Source organism: Toxorhynchites rutilus, chromosome 3, assembly GCF_029784135.1.
Source record: "Toxorhynchites rutilus septentrionalis strain SRP chromosome 3, ASM2978413v1, whole genome shotgun sequence".
In the NCBI taxonomy this organism is placed as follows: Eukaryota; Metazoa; Arthropoda; class Insecta; order Diptera; family Culicidae; genus Toxorhynchites; species Toxorhynchites rutilus.
This window is the reverse complement of record NC_073746.1, coordinates 313,638,692-313,658,783: the sequence shown is the minus strand read 5'-3', so window position 1 is coordinate 313,658,783 and position 20,092 is coordinate 313,638,692. Positions and strand designations below refer to the sequence as shown.

Here is a 20,092-nt window from a genome sequence, read left to right as displayed (position 1 = left end):
TTTTTGGTGAAATTTTAATTAATTCACGATTATTATCTCACAACATACACACCGACACTGAGAGCCTTCGAAAAATTAACTTCATAACGGTGAAATAGTGAAACTTCGTTTGTTTCTATGAACGTGAGGGAGTAAAAATTCCGCATGGAAATATCACTTTTATCCATCTTTTTCGACGTGATTTCACTAATATTCACTCCACGCTATCACATTAGCCTCATATTCAGCGGGGGCTCTACAAAAATGAACGTTTTTAATTGATAAATTACTTCCTGAAAATAGCATTTTCACATGGATGCGGTGGACAATCAAAGATAAACATAACAACTGACGTCACTATTTGAAATATAGTTATGGCAGCGCATGCTATGTCGCTCGAAACTCGGCCATCTTCATTACCGTTTTTCCAGAACATTGGATTGAGATGGTGTAAATTCGGCAGGATCGAAGTCAATCTCTAAGAAACATCAACTAGTACTATTCCGTTGCAAAATGCTAACATTTTTTTAAAGAATATCTCTGCAGATGAAGCGTTTTTTAACGCAAATGGCACATTCGTAGGCATCACATAATACTACAAATTAATATAAATGCAGCATTGATAGTAGCAACAATGAATCAATGTAAAATGCGAAGTGGGACACCTGTCAAATACACTCAATTTCAATTGGACTAACAACCCCAACTAAGATTCAATTTTTCTAGTATTCAAAATTCATTCAAAATTTTCATTTCTCGTCGTGAGAAATATTTTTGACCGTTAACGAATACAACAAAATAAAAACAGTAGTCTAGTATATTATTATACTTGAACTACACATTATGATTATATATCAAACACTACTTTTGCTCATTTTCTGATCTGTTTGATCTCCAAATTCCGCAAGATTTTCTAAACTATTTATGTTAAATTTTCTCCGTAAGAAGCTTGATGCCTAAAGACTTCAACCACAACACCCCGAGACTACCCCGAAAACAAACAATCTCTCCGATCTGGCCGCCTACGTATGATGGAAAATCGTAATGGCCACGACGGGAGCAACAACCACGTAGCGGTCCTGCCAAACGGCGTCATTCTGCGGAAACTTAAATCGAACCAAACCGATAGTGAGTGTCTTCTGTGTTGGAAGGAAGCTCGCAGTCCAAAGTGCCTGTGTCCGAACTGTTCGAAGCAGTACTGCTTTCAGTGCATCAGAAAGTGGCTTTCGGACAGTAAAACCAAAACCACCGAATGTCCGAACTGCCGCTGCAGGCTGCCGTTCGACGATTTGGTCCGTTGCGCGGCGGATCTCATCGGCAACGATGACAAACTCCAGCTGGTCGCGACTAATTCAAGCGAGTGCGGGAAGTTGCATCGACAACGAAATGGAACCCAATCGGGTTCGATAAAATTGGTGGTGAAAGTGATCGAGAACGATCCACAAGCGAAACGGTTACCGAACGGGAATGCTGCAGTCGAGCCGATGGTTAATGGAACCACACCAGCTAAGATGCTCGCTGTCAACGGGCGTCATGGCAGGAAATCGAAGGATATGAACAAGAAACAGCAGGTTAAACATACCGAAAGCAATGGAAAAGCAGCGGAAAATGTGCGGAAGGATCCAGGGAAGCTGATCAATGGCATAGTACACAAGAAGGACAACGCTACAAATGAACAGGTGAATGGCGTTACTGAAGTTGAAGCAAAAGGTGATCGTATAACCAAGGAAAATCCCAGTCCTCATGGTAGAAATGGCTTCAAAAAGCCACTTGCGACAAACGCAGACGAAGAATCTGTATCCAAAACGGTAGCATTGGCTGAAACTATTCCCGGTGAAACTGTACTAGAGAATGGACAGAACAAACTGCAGGATACTTCAACACACTTTCAGAATGGAGATCACAATGGCGATCTACCCGTCTGTACGCTACATTCACTGCCACTAACGATATTTTGTGTATCCTGCAATTGTTGCATCTGCGAGAAATGTTCTCTACACCTTGCTTCCCACGCTGAACACATTTTTCAAAATGTCAACTCAATCTATGACACCAAACTGGAGAAAATCAATCGAGAGTTTGTCTCCGTAACTCGTTACCTAGACGATCTCGGGAAGGTGATACAAAACGTCGAGAGTAACATCGACTGTGTGAAAGCCGCAAAAGCTCGCAAGCTCCAGGAACTGACCCGATTGCTGCACTCCCAAGCGGAATGCATCGAGGCACAAATCAACCGAAAATTGTCGTCGCTTCGTGATCAGCGGGATGCCGCTGTAAACGAAGTTCACCGGGTTGCTTCTGGGTTCAAGAAACTAGAGGCTCAGCTTGCAAGCTGCTCAAAGCACACTCTACTAACCACAGATGATGAGTTCACCAAACGATGCAGTCAGTTGGTGGAAAATCCTGTGGAATCCTTCGTTCACCGTCCCGTGCCTGCCGATCTTGAATGGTAAGGCAACTTCGAAGCATAATGGTTATGAGTACTTGAATAATATAACGGTTTTTCTCTCTTCTGTTACAGCGATTTTATTCCCGAATTTCGATCGGAGATTTTCATCATCAAGGACTATCGTGCGATTGAACCAATCGAAGAATGTCGAACCTCAGATGTACTGTACGACGTGATTGGATTCGGATGGCGTCTGCATGCGTGGAAAAGTGACCATCTATCGGTGACGTTGATGATGACGGAAGGTGTCACTGGGAGGTTCGATATTAAACTGCGAGGACTATGTGGGCAGCTGTCTAAGCTTCTGTCCTCCTTTGTTTCAGATACGAATACTACATCGAGCTCATGCACGAAACGGACCCAGCCAAGTCAATCAAACTAACCGAAATTGTTCACTTCGAGCATCACCAGACTGGACCTGTGCACGATTTGATCGAGAACGACCGGCTGGTGGATGAGGGTTTCTTGAGCGACACAAGCGATACCCTCCGAATAAAGTTCTCTGTTAGGCCACCGACGATTGTAGCGAAAAGCTGCTACCAGCAGGAATACATCGATCGGACCCGGAAGGACAATGTGAAGTAAGTAAACAAAAGAAAGGAATTTCTCAACATAAAACCCGTGAGTCTTCAATGTCTTCTGGATTCTCTGGAAGATTAATGTCTGTAAACAAGATTACAGTCCTACGGGCTATGTGGGTAATGTTTTATGAAGACTAAGGTATCATTCAAAATCAGTTCTCGACTTTCACAGCGTTATGAGCCTTCACTGCAGATGTATCCGATTGATCTCCGTTAAAGTTGCTCTCCATAGCCAATGTCGCTACAAAACGATTGCCAACCGTTGATGAAGCATTCTCTTTGTGTTGAATTCCGTCGTGTAACTCGCGCAAACGATGAGTGTTTCTCCTAATGGTCCTGTTACGATCCGTCGTCAGAAAACATCGGTCTTCGTCAAACTGCCTCCTCGCTGTAACTTCTGATGTCTTTCTTCGAGAAGTGCAATTCTGTATAAGTAATTTCTCTTATTTGGTGAACTGAAATTGTTTCTTGTCTCCCGTTCATGCTCTAATATTTGAGGAACGTTTATTGCCATCTTAGGTTTTGTCCATTTGTCTTTCATTGAGAGATGTTAAAAAGCACGATTTTAGACTCCCCGTGGACAAGCGTGGACATTGACCAGACCCCCTCCCCCTGTTATCCTCGTGGACATTCCTGAATTTTTTTTATTGAAAATTACCAAGTAGACACCTCGATTGTTCCCTTATTCCATTTCAAATTTTTTAATGTTAGATTTTATTTCTCAGAAGGGACTGTTTCAAATGACTTTTCCACTCACGCGAATGAGAAATTAGGAGTTCAAGGATTCAGAGGCGAATGAACTGAAAAGTTTAAAGCCTCTTTAAAACAAAGAATGTCAATAGGAGTTCAAGGAAGTATTTTTGAATCATTTGCTGCCGTTTTTGCATCGAAACCACCGTGTTATTCCAACAGAATGAAGCATCATTTCATTAAAGTCGGAAGTCCTTTACATGGTTTACAGGACTGAGGCTTCGATTCTGGACTACCCTTTTTACCAGTTCTCACCCCAATCGATAACTTATGTAGATTGATCGCACGAAGAATAGAACTGCCGAAGAATAGGAAGTATGCGAATTTTATTGAGCTTAAGGGAGTATTCTAGTTTAGGGACACGAATTTCGGACGTTTTTTCGAGCTCCGTAAAAATAAAACAAAGAACATTTTTACTATCCATTATATCATTATTTGTTCATCTATCTTTTGACAATCAAACAAGAATTAAACGGAAAAACGGAAAAAATATTCATAACTAGAATAGTTAAGAGCTGATGAAGTGAGAGGGTTAGGGTTAGAAAAAAAGTTGTGCCATGGCGTACACGTTTCCAGCCCTTCTGGTTATCTTAAACAAAAAAATTATAGAATGTTATGTCCAAGATACGACCGCATTGTTGACGTAGAACTACGCTGTTATTCTATATAAGTCGCTTATTCATACCTTCGGATATTATTCTATAATGCTGTGAAATTTAGAATTAGTAGAATAATCTCTGAAATGGTTTTTTCATTGTAGAATTTGTTGACGATAATTGATTGATGATTCATTCTTGCCCTCGCAAAACAATACACTAGCTGATCGTAAGTCGCAATTTATTCCATGTCAATGCAATGAAAATTTACCTCGAACGCTTTTCTTTTTTTTGCCTTTTTCGCAATTGACATAGACTCGATTATATACATGTTGCACCAGCACCATTATTCCACATCTCATAACTACATAAATATATCTTTGGCACCGCATGGAAACAACAACAATGACAACACTTGCAAGTAATAAATATCATGCTACATGTTATTTAGTATTGCCTTAAAGGAATCGCACCTCTAGGCATCGTTCGTACAACGTAAACCAAGCGCCAAACAAGCGTTCGCCATAGCATGCATTAGACCTTGGTTAGGCTACTATTTCGTCTGACTCAAGATTTGTAAATCGCTCTACCGGCTCCGAAATCAATTCATTACATTTTTATAATCACTAGAACTGATATCTCTTGATCCATATGATGTTGATCAAGTCGAATTATCAGTCGGGAGAGTATAGCAGTTTTCGAGAACGACACAGTTTTCTCCCCCTTTTATATCCCAAACATTTTTAAAATTTTTCGAATGGAAGTTTTTATGATTAACTGTATTATATTACACTCATACCTCGCTATACCGCCGCTCGTTTTACGGCATTTCGCCGAACAAAGTTGGGACCGATCCGATAGAATTTGTATGCATTTGTATGAGAATAATTGATTCGTTATACGGCTTTTTGATTAGCGACCAAGGAACGTATCTTGGCCGTAAAGCGAGGTATGGGTGTAGTCAAATCATTTCATTCGATACCTATATGCAGGAGTTGCATGAAAAAAGTAATTGGCCATCTTGGAGTTGGATTTATCATAAATAACTGTGCTCTACTAGTCAAGCCCTTTCATCTGATACCCATATGATGAGGTTTTCAGAAGAAATGTAGTCTGTCATCTTATAACGGCCACCATCTTGGATTTCCATTTTATATAAATAACTGTGTCCTACTAGTCAAGTTCTCTCAGTAGATACCCATACTGATGGTGGTTCGAGAAAATATGTAATCCCCCAAAATTTACAAACATACAAACAGCTACATAAAACCGCTTATGGCAGTATTCTGGTCCAGAAATTTGAAAAAAAAAAATTCCATCATATTTCTGTAGTTTAGGCATTCAAAAATATACGCTACAAAGGACCTTTCGAGAATCCCATTATTTACCGAGTTAGAGTCAGCATTTTAGTGATGCGGTATCTAACCTCATACGGCCATAACAGTTAATTGAAGTTAATAAACGCGTTTTTCTCGAAACTAGTTTTTTCATACTGGCGTACACGGTATCTCAAGTTCTACTGAACCGATTTATGTCGGAATGTTATGAATACAATCTGTATGCATCCTTCTATCGCATGAACCTCTAAATGATGATGTTTTTTCAGACCTTACTATTAAAAAAAAAATCGGGAAACGTAAGAAAAAACGGTTTAAACCGCATTTTGTTTTTCAAACGGTCGCCATTTTGTCAAAAAAGATATTTTTGACTTGTCCGAGGTTTATGCGATAGCGGCATCTTCACCGATTTTTTTGTTTCAGATAACCAGAAAGGCTGGAATCGTGCAGGCCATAGCACATCTTTTTTTGAACCCTCTCACTTCATCAGCTTGTAACTATTTTTCTCCGTTCATTTTTTTGTTTTATTGTTAAAAATAAATTAACAAGTAATGATATAATAGATCGTAAAAATGCTTTTTGTTTTATTTTTGCGGAGCTCAAATAAACGTCCGAAATTCGTGTCTCTGCTCATGGATATCCCCTTAAAAAGTAGCATGGAAAATGTATGTCTCTTCCGCACTGCCGCAGGCCACGGTTCGTCAGAACGAGCGTACGATCCACGGATCATTACCAATAAGCCGGCTCTGCAGTTCTCGCGGCTCATTTTTAAAGAACCGTGGATCGTAAGCTCTTCCTGACGAACCGGCTCAAATGAGCGGCTCGTGAGCGCTCGCCCATCTCTAGTTCGAACATCCTTACTGCACCGTATCCTTACACCGGTTTACATACCAAGTTTCAAACCGCGCTCGAATCTGGTTTGTCTGCTTTGCTTTCTTTGTTGAGTTCTTTTTCATCACACAAGAGTATACGGTTGGTATGGAGGCGCGCTGTTGTTTTTTTGTTTAGCTTAGAACGAGCGAAGACAAAAGGGGCGCTAGAATTTGATGTGTGTATGTATAAAATGAGGCGGGCATCACACAAGTGGAAGCGATGTTTAGTATCTGAATTCTGCGCCGTGTTCATTTTGTGCTCACTTGTTTCTGAGTGTGGTGTATTTCGTACCAAGAGAGAATACGTGTTTATTATGAACGCACGCTGATGAAAATTAAACTCGAGCGCAGCGCAGAGTATGGTTTCTGAAGACTGTAGTCATGTAAAGGGTGTGTCACATCAAATTGCATCACGGAAAAAACGCTGTAGTTAAATTTTTAGGAATTATATCTTCAGCTTTCGCTTATAATCAGATAAGAGTGTATAGATCACGTTGGCCATGCTTCACTGTCAATTTTTCGTAAATTTGGAAAAATGTCTTCGAACGAAAAAGAGCGTCGTGAATTAATCCTGTACACTCATTTCGAGAATCCGGAGTTGTCACATCGGGACATCGGTAAGATGCTGGAAATCGTCCAATCCACGGTCAGCAGAGTACTAAAACGATACTTCGAGAACCTAACCATCGACCGGAAGGTGAAGAACGGCAAAAATGGATGCTCCGTCAGTGAAAAAGATCACAAGCGCGTAGTTAAGCAGTTTAGACGTGATCCGAGAAGTTCGGTCCGGGATGTCGCCAATAAGCTGAATTTGTCAAGTTCATTCGTCCAGCGGACCAAGCAGCGGGAGGGCCTGCGTACATACAAGGTTCAGAAGGCTCCTAACCGCGACGAAAGGCAAAACATGGTGGGGAAGACGCGAGCCCGTAAGCTGTACACCGAAATACTGACGAAGCCGCATTGCCTGGTAATGGACGACGAAACCTACGTCAAAGCGGACTTTCGTCAGCTGCCGGGCCTGTTGTTCTTCTCCGCAGAGGACAAATTCAGCGTTCCGGAGGAGATTCGCAAGCAGAAACTATCCAAGTTTGCCAAAAAGTACATGGTGTGGCGAGCGATCTGCTCTTGCGGAAAGCGGAGCGCCCCCTTCGTGATGACCGGCACGGTAAACGGGCAGGTTTACCTTAAGGAGTGCCGACAGAAGCGCTTACTACCACTATTGAAGCAGCACGAGGGCCCGACCATCTTCTGGCCGGATCTCGCTTCGTGCCACTATTCAAAGGACGTGTTGTAGTGGTACGAAGCCAACGGGGTCACCTTCATGCCAAAGGAAATGAACCCGCCCAACGCGCCGGAGCTTCGCCCAATAGAGAAATATTGGGCGATTATGAAGCAGGCCCTCCGGAAGAACCCAAAAGTTGTCAAATCGGAGGCGGACTTCAAGAGAAAATGGATTTCTGTTAAAAAAAACTACGACAGACCTTCGAACAGCACATTCAAGGCAGCATCTGACCTCTTCACGCTCCAATACCTCTTACACTAGGGTTGAACCCTACTGGAATTGACTTCGTGTTATTGACTTATCATTCAAACTCAGCCCTTAATAGTGTAAAACATGACATTGTCATCGTTTACTCCCATAGCTTTTAGCCTATTATAGCCATTCCAGATAGGATAGCGCGTTAGACTTCTAACGCTAACCGGGACACCTTATTCAACCGGAAAATTTTCACTCACATTGCTTTGGCCACCATTTTTTCCTGAGTCTCGATTTTTTGAAAGAAATATTAATGATTTTGAATACGCCCTTTTAAAAAATCAGTCGTAATTCAATTTGGTCATATGATAATGAAAATTATGATTCCAGATAGTTTTCATCATAAGTACCAAGTTACAATACCATCGGGAGTGGTTCGGGTCAGCAGCCAGCTGATTTGGCGTGGAATTGCTCTGTATGAAATCTTTATATTGGAAAAACTACGTAGACAACTCATTTGTGTAGCAAGTAGCGCTTGCTTTTCAAAAAATAACCAATTTTCGCATGTCGATAAAAAAAACTACAAAAGATAATGCAATGGGACTAATTTTTCATAAAACATAATTTTATTGGCTATGTTACAACAACATTCCGACGCCCTGTCTGGCGTTCAATGGGCAGTTGACCGAAACTATTGCTATTGCTGTCGAGAACATACTTTTTGGCACATTTTTCAGTTCTTTCTTATCAGTTTTTATTTATCAGAACCCCCTCTGTTATCGCCACGAAATTGTTGGAGGCATCTCCGGCAGGTGCTTTGTACTATGAATTTCTCTATTCACCGCAAGACCCGAAAGGAAGAAAAGTGGCCACAAAAACATCTTCTGTGGGAACTTGGGTTACCATATCTACAGAATAATCTGTATTTATACAGATTTTTAAGACTTTTTGAAACCAAGAATCTCTTAACAGATTACAGATTTTTCTGGTTTCCATACAGATTTATAGATTTTTCAAAATAATCCAATATTAGTTATGGCTTGATCTCAATATGTTTTTCCCAACTCACCAATTTTATACATAAAGCATTCGAATCAGTTTGAATGAAAGTCATTTTGGCATTCATATGTAGCGTGTAATACTGCTTTCTCATGTTCAATCTAATGCGAAAAGATGCAAAAGTCCGCTTCATCGGCTTGCTTTACAATAAACAACTAACACTGTTTATTTTTTTTTCCTACTAGAGCACAGTGAATGCGAATTTTTACGTGGATACCACCAACATCTTCAAAATCATAATTTGCCAATCAATACAATATTATAGCTAAGATTAGAGACCCTTAACCCTTTGTGATCGTATAAAATTTTGACATGTATGTCATACTGGTCGCAATCATATTTACTCGAAAAAGCAGTGATATATAATTTTGTGAGATTATGAAAGATGAACAAGATTCCTTTTATTTTTTTCTAAACTTCTGATAAGTATTTACTAAACAATGTTTCTTATGTTTATGTTTAAAATATATTTGCTATAATGCTTCTTCGTGTGATATCTTTCGCATGTATCACAAAAATAATTAGTTTGGCGTTGATAGAACTCAAATCGAACTGTCGCTGTAGCTATAAAAAAACATTTATAGTGTTTCATCCGATTTTTGTATAACTTCTGTTTTCTGAGTGATGTCTGTCTGTCTGTCTGATTCTTATAGACTCGGAAACTACTGAACCGATCGACATGAAAATTGGTATGTAGGGGTTTTTGGGGCCGGGGAAGGTTTTCGTGATATTTTCAGACCCCTCCCCCCTCTCTAAGGGGGGGCTGCCATACAAATGAAACACAAATTTCTGCATTACTCGGAAATTAACCAAGCAAACGAAACCAAAGTTGGCATGTGAAAGTTTTAGGGTGCAATAAATGTTTCTATGATGGTTAGACAGTCCTTCCCCCACTCAAAGGGGGGGCTGCCATACAAATGAAACACAAATTTCTGCATTACTCGAGAATTAATCAAGCAAATGAAACCAAATTTGGCATGTGGAGGTTTTAGGATGCAATAAATGTTTCTATGGTGATAAGATACTCCTTCCCCCTCTCTTAGAGGGGGCTGCCATACAAATGAAACACAATTTTTTGCATTACTCGGAAATTAATAAATCAAACGAAACCAAAGTTGGCATGTGAAAGTTTTAGGGTGCAATAAATGTTTCTATGATGGTTAGACTGTCCTTCCCCCACTCAAAGGGGGGGCTGCCATACAAATGAAACACAAATTTCTGCATTACTCGGAAATTAACCAAGCAAACGAAACCAAAGTTGGCATGTGAAAGTTTTAGGGTGCAATAAATGTTTCTATGATGGTTAGACAGTCCTTCCCCCACTCAAAGGGGGGGGCTGCCATACAAATGAAACACAAATTTCTGCATTACTCGAGAATTAATCAAGCAAATGAAACCAAATTTGGCATGTGGAGGTTTTAGGATGCAATAAATGTTTCTATGGTGATAAGATACTCCTTCCCCCTCTCTTAGAGGGGGCTGCCATACAAATGAAACACAATTTTTTGCATTACTCGGAAATTAATCAATCAAACGAAACCAAAGTTGGCATGTGAAAGTTTTAGGGTGCAATAAATGTTTCTATGATGGTTAGACAGTCCTTCCCCCACTCAAAGGAGGGGCTGCCATACAAATGAAACACAAATTTCTGCATTACTCGAGAATTAATCAAGCAAATGAAACCAAATTTGACATGTGGAGGTTTTAGGATGCAATAAATGTTTCTATGGTGTTAAGATACTCCTTCCCCCTCTCTTAGAGGGGGCTGCCGTACAAAAGAAACACAAATTTTTGCATTACCCGAGAATTAATCAAGCAAATTAAACCAAATTAGGCATATGAAAACTTTAGGGTGCAATGAATGTTTCTATGGTGGTTAGATACCCCTCCCCCCTCTCTTAGGGGTGGCTGCCATACAAATAAAACACAAATTTCTGCATTACTCGATAATTAATCAAGTAAATGGGCGGGACGAAGTTTGCTAGTATATATATATATATATATATATATATATATATATATACAGCCCCCCCCTATATATATATTGTTTGTTGTAAGCTCACTAGTCTCATTCGAATTATAGTTCCCAATTGAAATACATCGTTTTTTAAAACAAAGTTACGTTTGATAGATCTCGAGTTTTCTTTTGAGAATTCCCGAAAAACTACGTGCGCAAATATCGTGTGCGTTAAAGATTTTTCCCGTGATTTTCTGTTGTATTGTGAAAAGGTTAATTTATCACAATTCCCATCTCGTATTTTGGATCCAGCGAAGAAAAATAAAAGATCATCCCGAAGTCGCCCAGGTAAACCAATATTTCCAAATATTTACTCGGAGGGTTAACCAGCCCCCAGGCGTCTTTCGCTTTTTATTTTTCTGTTAGAACATACAGAACAATGGTCTTTACACAGTGCTGCAATACATGGAGTTTCCCATTAATCCTTTCCACAAGCATGGATGACAACTTTTGTTTATACTGAGCACCGTTATGTATCATTCATAGTAGCATCGTTTTGGCTCGTGAATAAGATATAATTCGTTTAGAAAAAGACATACATTGTTGCATAAATTATAATATTAGTATACTTCTTTGCTGTGGTGGCTGAGAGCAGACAAAAGACCGCAGAGGATTAATACAGATTTCAATACAGATTTTCTGAGAAAAAAACACAGATAAAACGATTTTTTGAGACACGACCGGCCTAGGCTTACGTTTACGCATGATGCTGTCTTGGACCAAATGTCTTATAATTGCGCGAAACGTCGATATTTACTATTATCTCGAAAAAAAAAAGTGTGAATAAAGATGTTTTATAGCGCTCGGTCGTTTTTTTATCTGAAAAGTCAATTTTGAAAAAAAAATTGCGATAACTGTAAATCTATCTTGCTTTTTATGAAAAAAAATTCAACTTGCAAAAAAAAATGGATTTTATTTTCGTAATTATTGATTGTAGTAGGTGGTCATGGCTTTGGACTAGAGGACGTTATATTTTTCTATATTTTTTTTTCTTGAAAGCTGAGGAGTTTTAAAAGACAAATGTTTATGCTGAGGAGTTTACATGACAAATCTCGATATCAGAGATGCTTTTTTTTGGGTTTAAGATACAATTTTTCAAAGTTCCGATGGTCCGAATGTTTTGCGATAATGAACCAAATAACCACTATTGACGAAAATCTGAGAACCACTATATCGGTTTGGCATGGAGTGGCTGTATATATAAATATAGATAGTCAAGTCTCACAAAATCCAGGAATTGTAAAAGTTGTACTCATGACCGTAATTTATTCGGCCAAAGAGTTTCCGACTTTTTAAATGCACACCCAAAAGAGATACGTCAAATCTTAGTTGACCAAATTTTGATCGTTACACCTCTTACTTCCCATTGATGGAATATTTCTATACAAAGAATAACCTCCTGATATCTATATGTGATGTTTATGGCAGAATCGAATCAGGTTACTTTATCGACTTGTGAGTAGCAAATTATAGATTATGCATAAATAAGCCTCATAGAGGGTAGTAGTGACTGAATGGTCAATAACCAACAAGCTTGTAAATGTCGTAATAGACCTTGAGCTTGGTTATTTTTGATACCCACTATTCAGCAGACCAATGATGGTGCCTAGCAATATCCACGTCTAAAAGGATTTCAAATGAGTTGTCACGGCGCTTGTAAAGGTGCGAAAGTTGATTTTATCTCCCTCCTTCGATCGTGTGAAGCTCACGTTCATCAATTCGTTATCGATTGTGCTTTATTTAATGAAGCCATGGCGTCGCCACCGATCGATTAGCTGTCCGCCCCGAAGGGATGATGGAAAGGTGTACAATGCACGCATTAGCGGACAGTTGGTCAGGTTTGACCTTGCTTTGGCAGGTTTGCTTTCTAGTTTGAAGCTGAACAGTTAGATGATGGGGTTCATTCTTTACATACGTTTACAATGAAAGCTTGATGATGATTCAATATGTTTCCTTAATGGGTTCTTTTTAAATAATAACATCAATTGCTACGAAAGATAGTCAATAAACAATCCCTAAACCAAGATCTCTGTTTATTTCATCAATGATTGGAAATAACTGAAAATCTTGGGTTTAATGGTTGGGTTGAAGGTTTAATGGATAAACAATGTTGATGCCTTTTTTAAAACTTATTTTATCGGAATGGTTATATGTATTTGGATGTTTTCCAGCGGATCTTGACACTCCGTGTAGCAAAAAGTGCGTAATTAATCATAGTTCTAGTTATAGATTAGAATACAATTAGAAATATTTCTGATATCATCCTTAATACATAAATAGACTGATAGGACTACGAGAATTTTCCATCGCATTTAACCGTAAAACTGGTGCAAGTACATTTCACGAAGATTTGTGACTATTCGAACACTGACGAAATTTGACATGTCTTATTCTTTCTGTCCATACTTCGTATATTAAAGTGGAAGTGTCGGATCCCATAATGCTTATCTTCTCCACGCTCCATTCTCGGATGGATACACGTGAAAGCCATCTCCGATATCCTATCGATACTATCAAGCTTGGCCGCATTAATTCCACTGATAAATCTAAACCGCCAGAAAAAAAACCGCTCACGGCGTTGATGATTCACATTGCATCGCGATCACCTAATGTGTGATAATTAATCACGAGTAATTTTAATTGGCGAGCGCAGAGCTTCCTCACATTGATCATCAACATTCTCCAAGAAGAGGTAAAAATAGTTCGCACAGTTACCTTACCGATCGCTTTGTCCCAGGGGTGTCGCACCGGGGAAACACGTGAAATTACTTAAGCCAGCAGAATCAGGTGCAAGCAGGTGGGGGAGAAGCAGAGAAATAAAAATGATGCATTGGCTTCGAGTGGAACATATTAATTTAATGTATGCTAATTATTATTATTATCCACTCGCACAAAAGCTTGCGCCGTGGGAGATTGAAGGGCATGAGAAACTGTCACTCACCCTCGCCCTGCCCGATCGCAAACTAGGAAAACCAAAGCAGGCTGCGATACGGGCGACCTCGTGTGGCTTGCCGATTCGGGGTTCACGTTTTTGGCCGTCTGTCAATAGTGGACGCGCTAAAATAAACATTGTTTAGAGAGCGATTCAATTAAGGCATAATTGAATCTAATTTAAATACTACAAATTTTAGGTTAACCACTTGTCCGACCACACCAAATTGGCGCTGTGCAATTGTGAGAGAGTGAGAAATGCGGATCGCGGGTAGGGAAAGATCAGAGATAAATGTTGCTGCGATCGCGACTGACAGCTGAGAATTGTTACGGTCACGTCAAAATACAAGAAATGTTGTCATCTGATATCGCACATGTTGCGTGCCTGCTAGAGAACGACATTTGAGATGGGTAACGTAACGACAATTTTTAATAATATTTTTTCATGAGCACTAAGTGTTCTTTGCTCCTTATGTTATGGTTTCAAAAATAACCACGCCACAATAACGTTACATCATAGTTGCACCTGTGGCGAATGTGAACTCTTTCGAGACTGCATTCGTGAAGACTACCAAATGCGATAACGGTTTTTTTACTCTACCCCCATTACCCTCCATTTCTTGACATTTGAACCAAACCACTCGCATGGCTATAATTACCGCACTAGATTTTTGTCTTGTTTCTGCCACTTAAGTGTTTTGGCGTCCCGCTTCGTCTATCTGTTTAGTAGTTGTGCAAGCCAGTAGTAGTAGCTACGATGCCAGTTCTGGCAATTTACTGTCGATCTAGATTAGGTCGTGCGCTTAATGAAGTGTGTGAGAGAGCGCCTCGCTGGAGGCGTTCCTTTCCCTGGGGACTACTTATTTTCATCTGGATGATCGATGTGGCGCCCTGGACGACGAAAATTATACAGTTCTCAAATTGTGCACGATGCATCAACTGGGGGCGTAATATGATAGTTGGTGAGAACAGAAACGAACAGAATTTGCTAGGCCAATATTACCTAGTTAAGTGGGATGAAAGCTTGAACTTCCGGTTCAAAATGGAAGATGCTTGAAAAAAAAACATTCTTCAAATTTTGTTATTTCATTTCTATTGTGTTAAATGTTCATAGACCATTTTTTCAGGTTGTTACATCTTTGTAAATCCTCTACGGTATACATTAACATGTTAAGCCCCGCGTCGATCCCTGAGGACTGACAGCGAATTTTTGTCTGGTTCGCGCCGGTCTCATCGGACCGATAGTGGACTTTTCATTCGAAGAGCGTCGGTTCTTGGAATGACAGTAACAAAGTTATAAAATGATTATTAGAAATCAGGTTACAGGAACAGGACTTTTCATTCGAAGAGCGTCGGCTTTTGGAATGACAGTAACAAAGTTACAAAATGATTTTCAGAAATCAGGTTACAGGAACCGGAGTGGGCCAGATGGAAAGTTCATTGTCGGTGTCCAAGTTCAGCCAGGGCTCATCGTGTTAATGAAGTAAGTTTTGCATGTAATTTCCATTTACTTGTTACTTTGAAAATTTGTTTTTTTTATTTATTTTTTGGATTATTCGGATAGAATTATAACTCAAGTCAAGAGAGAACTATTTTTATGTTCGAAATGCGGTCTTCAGTTTGGAAAAATGAGTAAGATATACACTATGATCAGAAAGTCCGTTTTTTTAATTAAACGTACCGTGCATGCGGGAACCGTTCTTTTCTTTCTTATGTTGGTACGACCTTAAGACGCACATCTGTCAGGTTTTAGTGCCATTCGATCATTAGTTTCTGCCTGTACGTCGCAAATGGCCGGAAATGTAGGCCGACAATTCTTGGATTTTGCATGATGATAACGCGTCATCGACCGAGCCCGAATTGTACTGAATTATTTGATCAAACTTCAAGTAAATACCATCGGGCAAGCACCGTATTCACATGATATAGCACCGTGCGACTTTCTTTTTGTTCCCCAAGTTGAAGTTGTCACTTCGTGGAAAGAGATTTCAGTCGATCGAGGAGATCAAAGAGAATGCGACGAGGAAACTAAAGGCCATCTATTCGTTGGTCTACCAAGGATGCATGGAGAACTGGGCCGAGCATATGCACATGTGTGTGATGAAATAAATTTGCCTGAAATTTAACTCTATTTTATTTAAAAATTCCCGGTAGTTTCTGATCATAGGGTATTTACTACATGAGCGATGAAGATTCTCTACTGCTCACTTGCCTGTAACTTTCTGAAGTATACCTATCATATCGTTAGTACACCTTCGGTTCTCAATATAAAAAAGGTACAGGAAAAGGTTACATGAGTACACAGCACGATGCAAATAAAACAATTTAGAAACACTTTCCCAAAAAGGGGTTCATAATTAGGTGTTTAATCATCCGTGATCTATTGACAGACAAAATAGATGGACCATGTTGCTGGGACAGTTTTTTATCAACGCACCACCGAGCCAACGAGAAACTTTCCGTAACCTCTCAGAAAATAGTTTGTAAATGTAGATGTCAAATCATACGTTAGGCGACCAATTTAGAAATAAGTTGCTTCCCAAACACGGCTCTCGACTAGTCCATTATTACACATGCTATATGGAAGGTAGCACCGTTTCGTTCAACGCACATGTCGGCCAAATCCAAGCAATCAAAAATGACAATTAACACATTGAGCTTTTCTCTTCATCATTCATTCAGATCGTAAGCTATACCGCTAGGATACCGATTACTGCATATTTAATACTGATTAGGGTGGTCCTATGCAAAATAAAATCTGAATTATTTTGTTTTTTGTATTTTTTGCATAAATTTGACTTGAAAAAATACATCTTATGTAACCAATTTTCCCACCTATCTCCTATTTTTAATCGATATTTCTATTGAATTGAATTGAGGTCGATCGGATTTCAGAATGTAGAAGACGAATCGTGGGATCCGATCAAAGTTCAAAGCAATCGGATTTCGGAGTATGGGATTTCATCAATGACAAAATCAAAAGCGTAGAGTTTGGTCGTCTATATTAGAAACAGCAGCGCGTATCATTCACTAACTGGATAGAAATTTAACAAAATTAATATGGATTTTCTATATTTTATTTTTACATTTTACGACAAAAATATATTACTTTTTTCACTTTAAAGAGATCAAGCAGTTACGATAGTAATATACATTGGAATCAAAAATGTTTTTTAAGTGTTTTGTTTAAATTTTTCGACGGTTATCGTCTAAAGCGCTCCATTTCTCTGTGTGTTATAGATCTCATGTCCACATTACACTCCCACGGTCCGATGCAATACACGGTCAAACCTTCACGTTACTGCTCGGTATTCACGTGGAATCTGTATTTCATCGATCACAATCGATTAATTTCATGGTTTTTTGTCAAAAGGGGTCATTTTGTTCTTATCGTAAAACATTAGACCCGTATTTTTCAACTTTTTCATTAAGGTGCCCATTTCCATTTTAGGGTGGTCCAAAAAATCAACTTTTTCCTCTTTTATTTTTCAAAAACGACTTTCTTAAAAAATTCATAATTTTTGAACCACTGAACCGATTAAGATCATCGACACATCAAATTGAAGGCAACATAGGAATATTGAACGAAGACTTAAAACATGTCAGATTTGCCAAATAATAACTCAAAACGAAAAAAAAGTATCTATCGAGATATGTTATGTAAAACATCCTCAGCTTTCCATAAAAAATATAAAAATATATAGCGCCCTCTATCTTTAACCGAGAAAATAATGAAAAACTTACTCAATCAATAATTACAAAAATTTTATTTTTTAATTTTTCACAAAAGTAACTTTTTTTCAAAGAAAATTAACTCATAAGCTTCAATTGGATGTGTCGATCATTTGAATCGGTCCAGTAGTTCAAAAGTTATGAATTTTTGTAATTGAAAAAATGGAAAAAAATGTTTTTTCGAACCATCGATTAAATTTGGAAAATCATAACTCACAAACGATGTAAAAAATTCTCAGCTTTCAAAGAAAAAATATTTTTAAAAATAGTGCCTTCTAGTCCAATGCCATGAAAACAATAAAAAACGACTACAATCGATAATAGCAAAAATAAAGTCTATAGTTTCGTAGAATTACACGATTGTAAAGCTCGAGTCACTTGATGTCTGGACGCACTGTTTATTTTACTGCAGCGCTCCTAGTGGTCGGATCTGGAATGTTTTCATAGCAATTTGTTTTGACATATTTCCTCTCGACACGTTTCATTCTGTTTCAAAGCAGTTAAGCTTGGTGGAAGCCACTAGCCGAAAACTAATTTTGGGCACCCACTTCGAAAATGCGACGGTTCAAAAATCGTGAAGTCGTTGAAATTGGTTGAAACAAAATTTGGATTAGTTGTACTTTTTTCAAAGAAAATATGAAGAAGTTATTTGTTAAAAAAAACCTTTCCCCTGTAAAAGTGCCATTCTTCCGATGTATGAAGGACTTCGTTGATTGTTGTATGGGCTATTCATATAACTTTATTGAAATAAAAAAAAAGTCTTTAAGAAAAATGAATTTCAATCTTAAAATTTTTCTTTTTATTTTTTAAAAATAAAAATACAATTTCCTACTTTTCCTTCTGTGATCAAAATATTGTTTTTTTTTGTTTTCATTAAAAATACCAAGCAAATCTAAAAAAAATTTTTTTTCTAAATATCTTGAAAACTAAACTTCATTTTTATGTGCTCCCTTGGCCGAGTGGTTAGCGTCATAACTAACATGCCGGGTGTTCGGGTTCGATTCCCGTTCTGGTCGGGGGAATTTTTCGTCAAAGAAATTTCCTCCGACTTGCACTGTGATCACGCGTATTCTAGAACTTGCCACTCAGAATGCATTCAAGGCGTGTTATTTGGCATAGAAATCTGAACTAAGTACTAATAAAAATGACGCAAGTAATACTACGTTGAGACGGCGAAGTTCCTCTAGGAACGTTAGTGCCATTGAAGAAGAAGAAGAAACTTCATTTTTCTGGAAAATATGTTCTTCTTTAAATTCTGACAAAATAGATATGAATAGCCCATACAATTTCCAACAAATCATCTATTTTGACTTTATAGGATTGACTTAGAATTCGTTGTATTTTTTTTTAAAGAAAACATGATAAAGTTGTTGTTAGAAAAACTTTTTACTTGTAAAAATGTCCATTTTCCGATGTATAGACAACTTGTTGGAAATTGTAAGGGCTATTCATATAATTTTTTTGAGAACTTTCAAAAAATACGTTTCTGAGAAAAATGAATTTTAATTTTTTAAATAATTTTTTTTTAAATTTAAAATTTTTTATGAAAATTTAAACAATTTCCTACATTTCATCCTTCGATTAGCATTTTGTAGGTGTTATAGTTTTTTAGTTTTAATTATATTTTTTGTAAAAAATAAGCAAAAATTCCTTTTCAAGCCTTTTCAAAAAATAGTCTAATTCTTTTTTGAATATTTCAAGTATGCAAAGTTGCTTAAAAGACCCATGTGTTCACACCCACAACGCTTCGTTGCTATCTGAGATGGTGCTGCCAACTCCTAAGACGAGTTGGCATGAAATTCGTCATATTTATTAAACACTCAAAGGAATCATCGTTCGCCTGAATACAAAGGACAAGAACAATCCTGAAGACAAAATATCATCAAACATAACAGAAACTAAAACAATTCACTAACATGAATGTTTTGAAACAAAACACAACCTGATTTAGCGAAATAATTAGTGCACGAGTTTAACCGCATCAAGGTTTCTCATCTCTTCGCACATCTCTCGCTCTCGCTAAAAATATCGATCTTCATGCCGCAGCGGAGGCCACAGAAGTGTAGCATTTTTTTTTTCTTCGTCATCATGATCGTCGTCTTATTCTCCTTCTTACGCTTTATGTGGACCAATAGCGGGGGTAACATGGCTAAATACACATCCTGTGGACCGGCAGCGAATGGGGGCCCCAAGCGGCGTGCAAAATGTTGTTACAAGGCACATATATTAGACGATTTTAATGACGCGTGAAATATTCGTTGGAGAAATCCTTTCCCGAGGCAGTTGGCAAATTTGTCGAAGAAATAGCGACT

General features: G+C 38.4%; 1 protein-coding gene across 21 annotated transcripts in view; it reads left to right on the top strand.

Annotated features, from left to right (window-relative positions):
• The window catches only part of LOC129777832 (uncharacterized), a 47,302-nt gene that overhangs the window by 14,303 nt on the left and 12,907 nt on the right, over positions 1–20,092 (top strand). For 12 of the 21 annotated variants that reach the window (XM_055784362.1, XM_055784356.1, XM_055784359.1 and 9 more), the window contains 3 exons: positions 928–2,428; positions 2,501–2,686; positions 2,752–3,009. In XM_055784362.1, the coding sequence (XP_055640337.1) occupies positions 1,008–2,428; positions 2,501–2,686; positions 2,752–3,009 (1,865 nt within the window). In that variant the 5' untranslated portion in view covers positions 928–1,007. Of the gene's footprint in view, positions 1–924; positions 2,429–2,500; positions 2,687–2,751; positions 3,010–20,092 lie in introns of all 21 variants that reach the window. The other 9 variants (XM_055784371.1, XM_055784355.1, XM_055784358.1 and 6 more) reach the window with 1 other exon arrangement.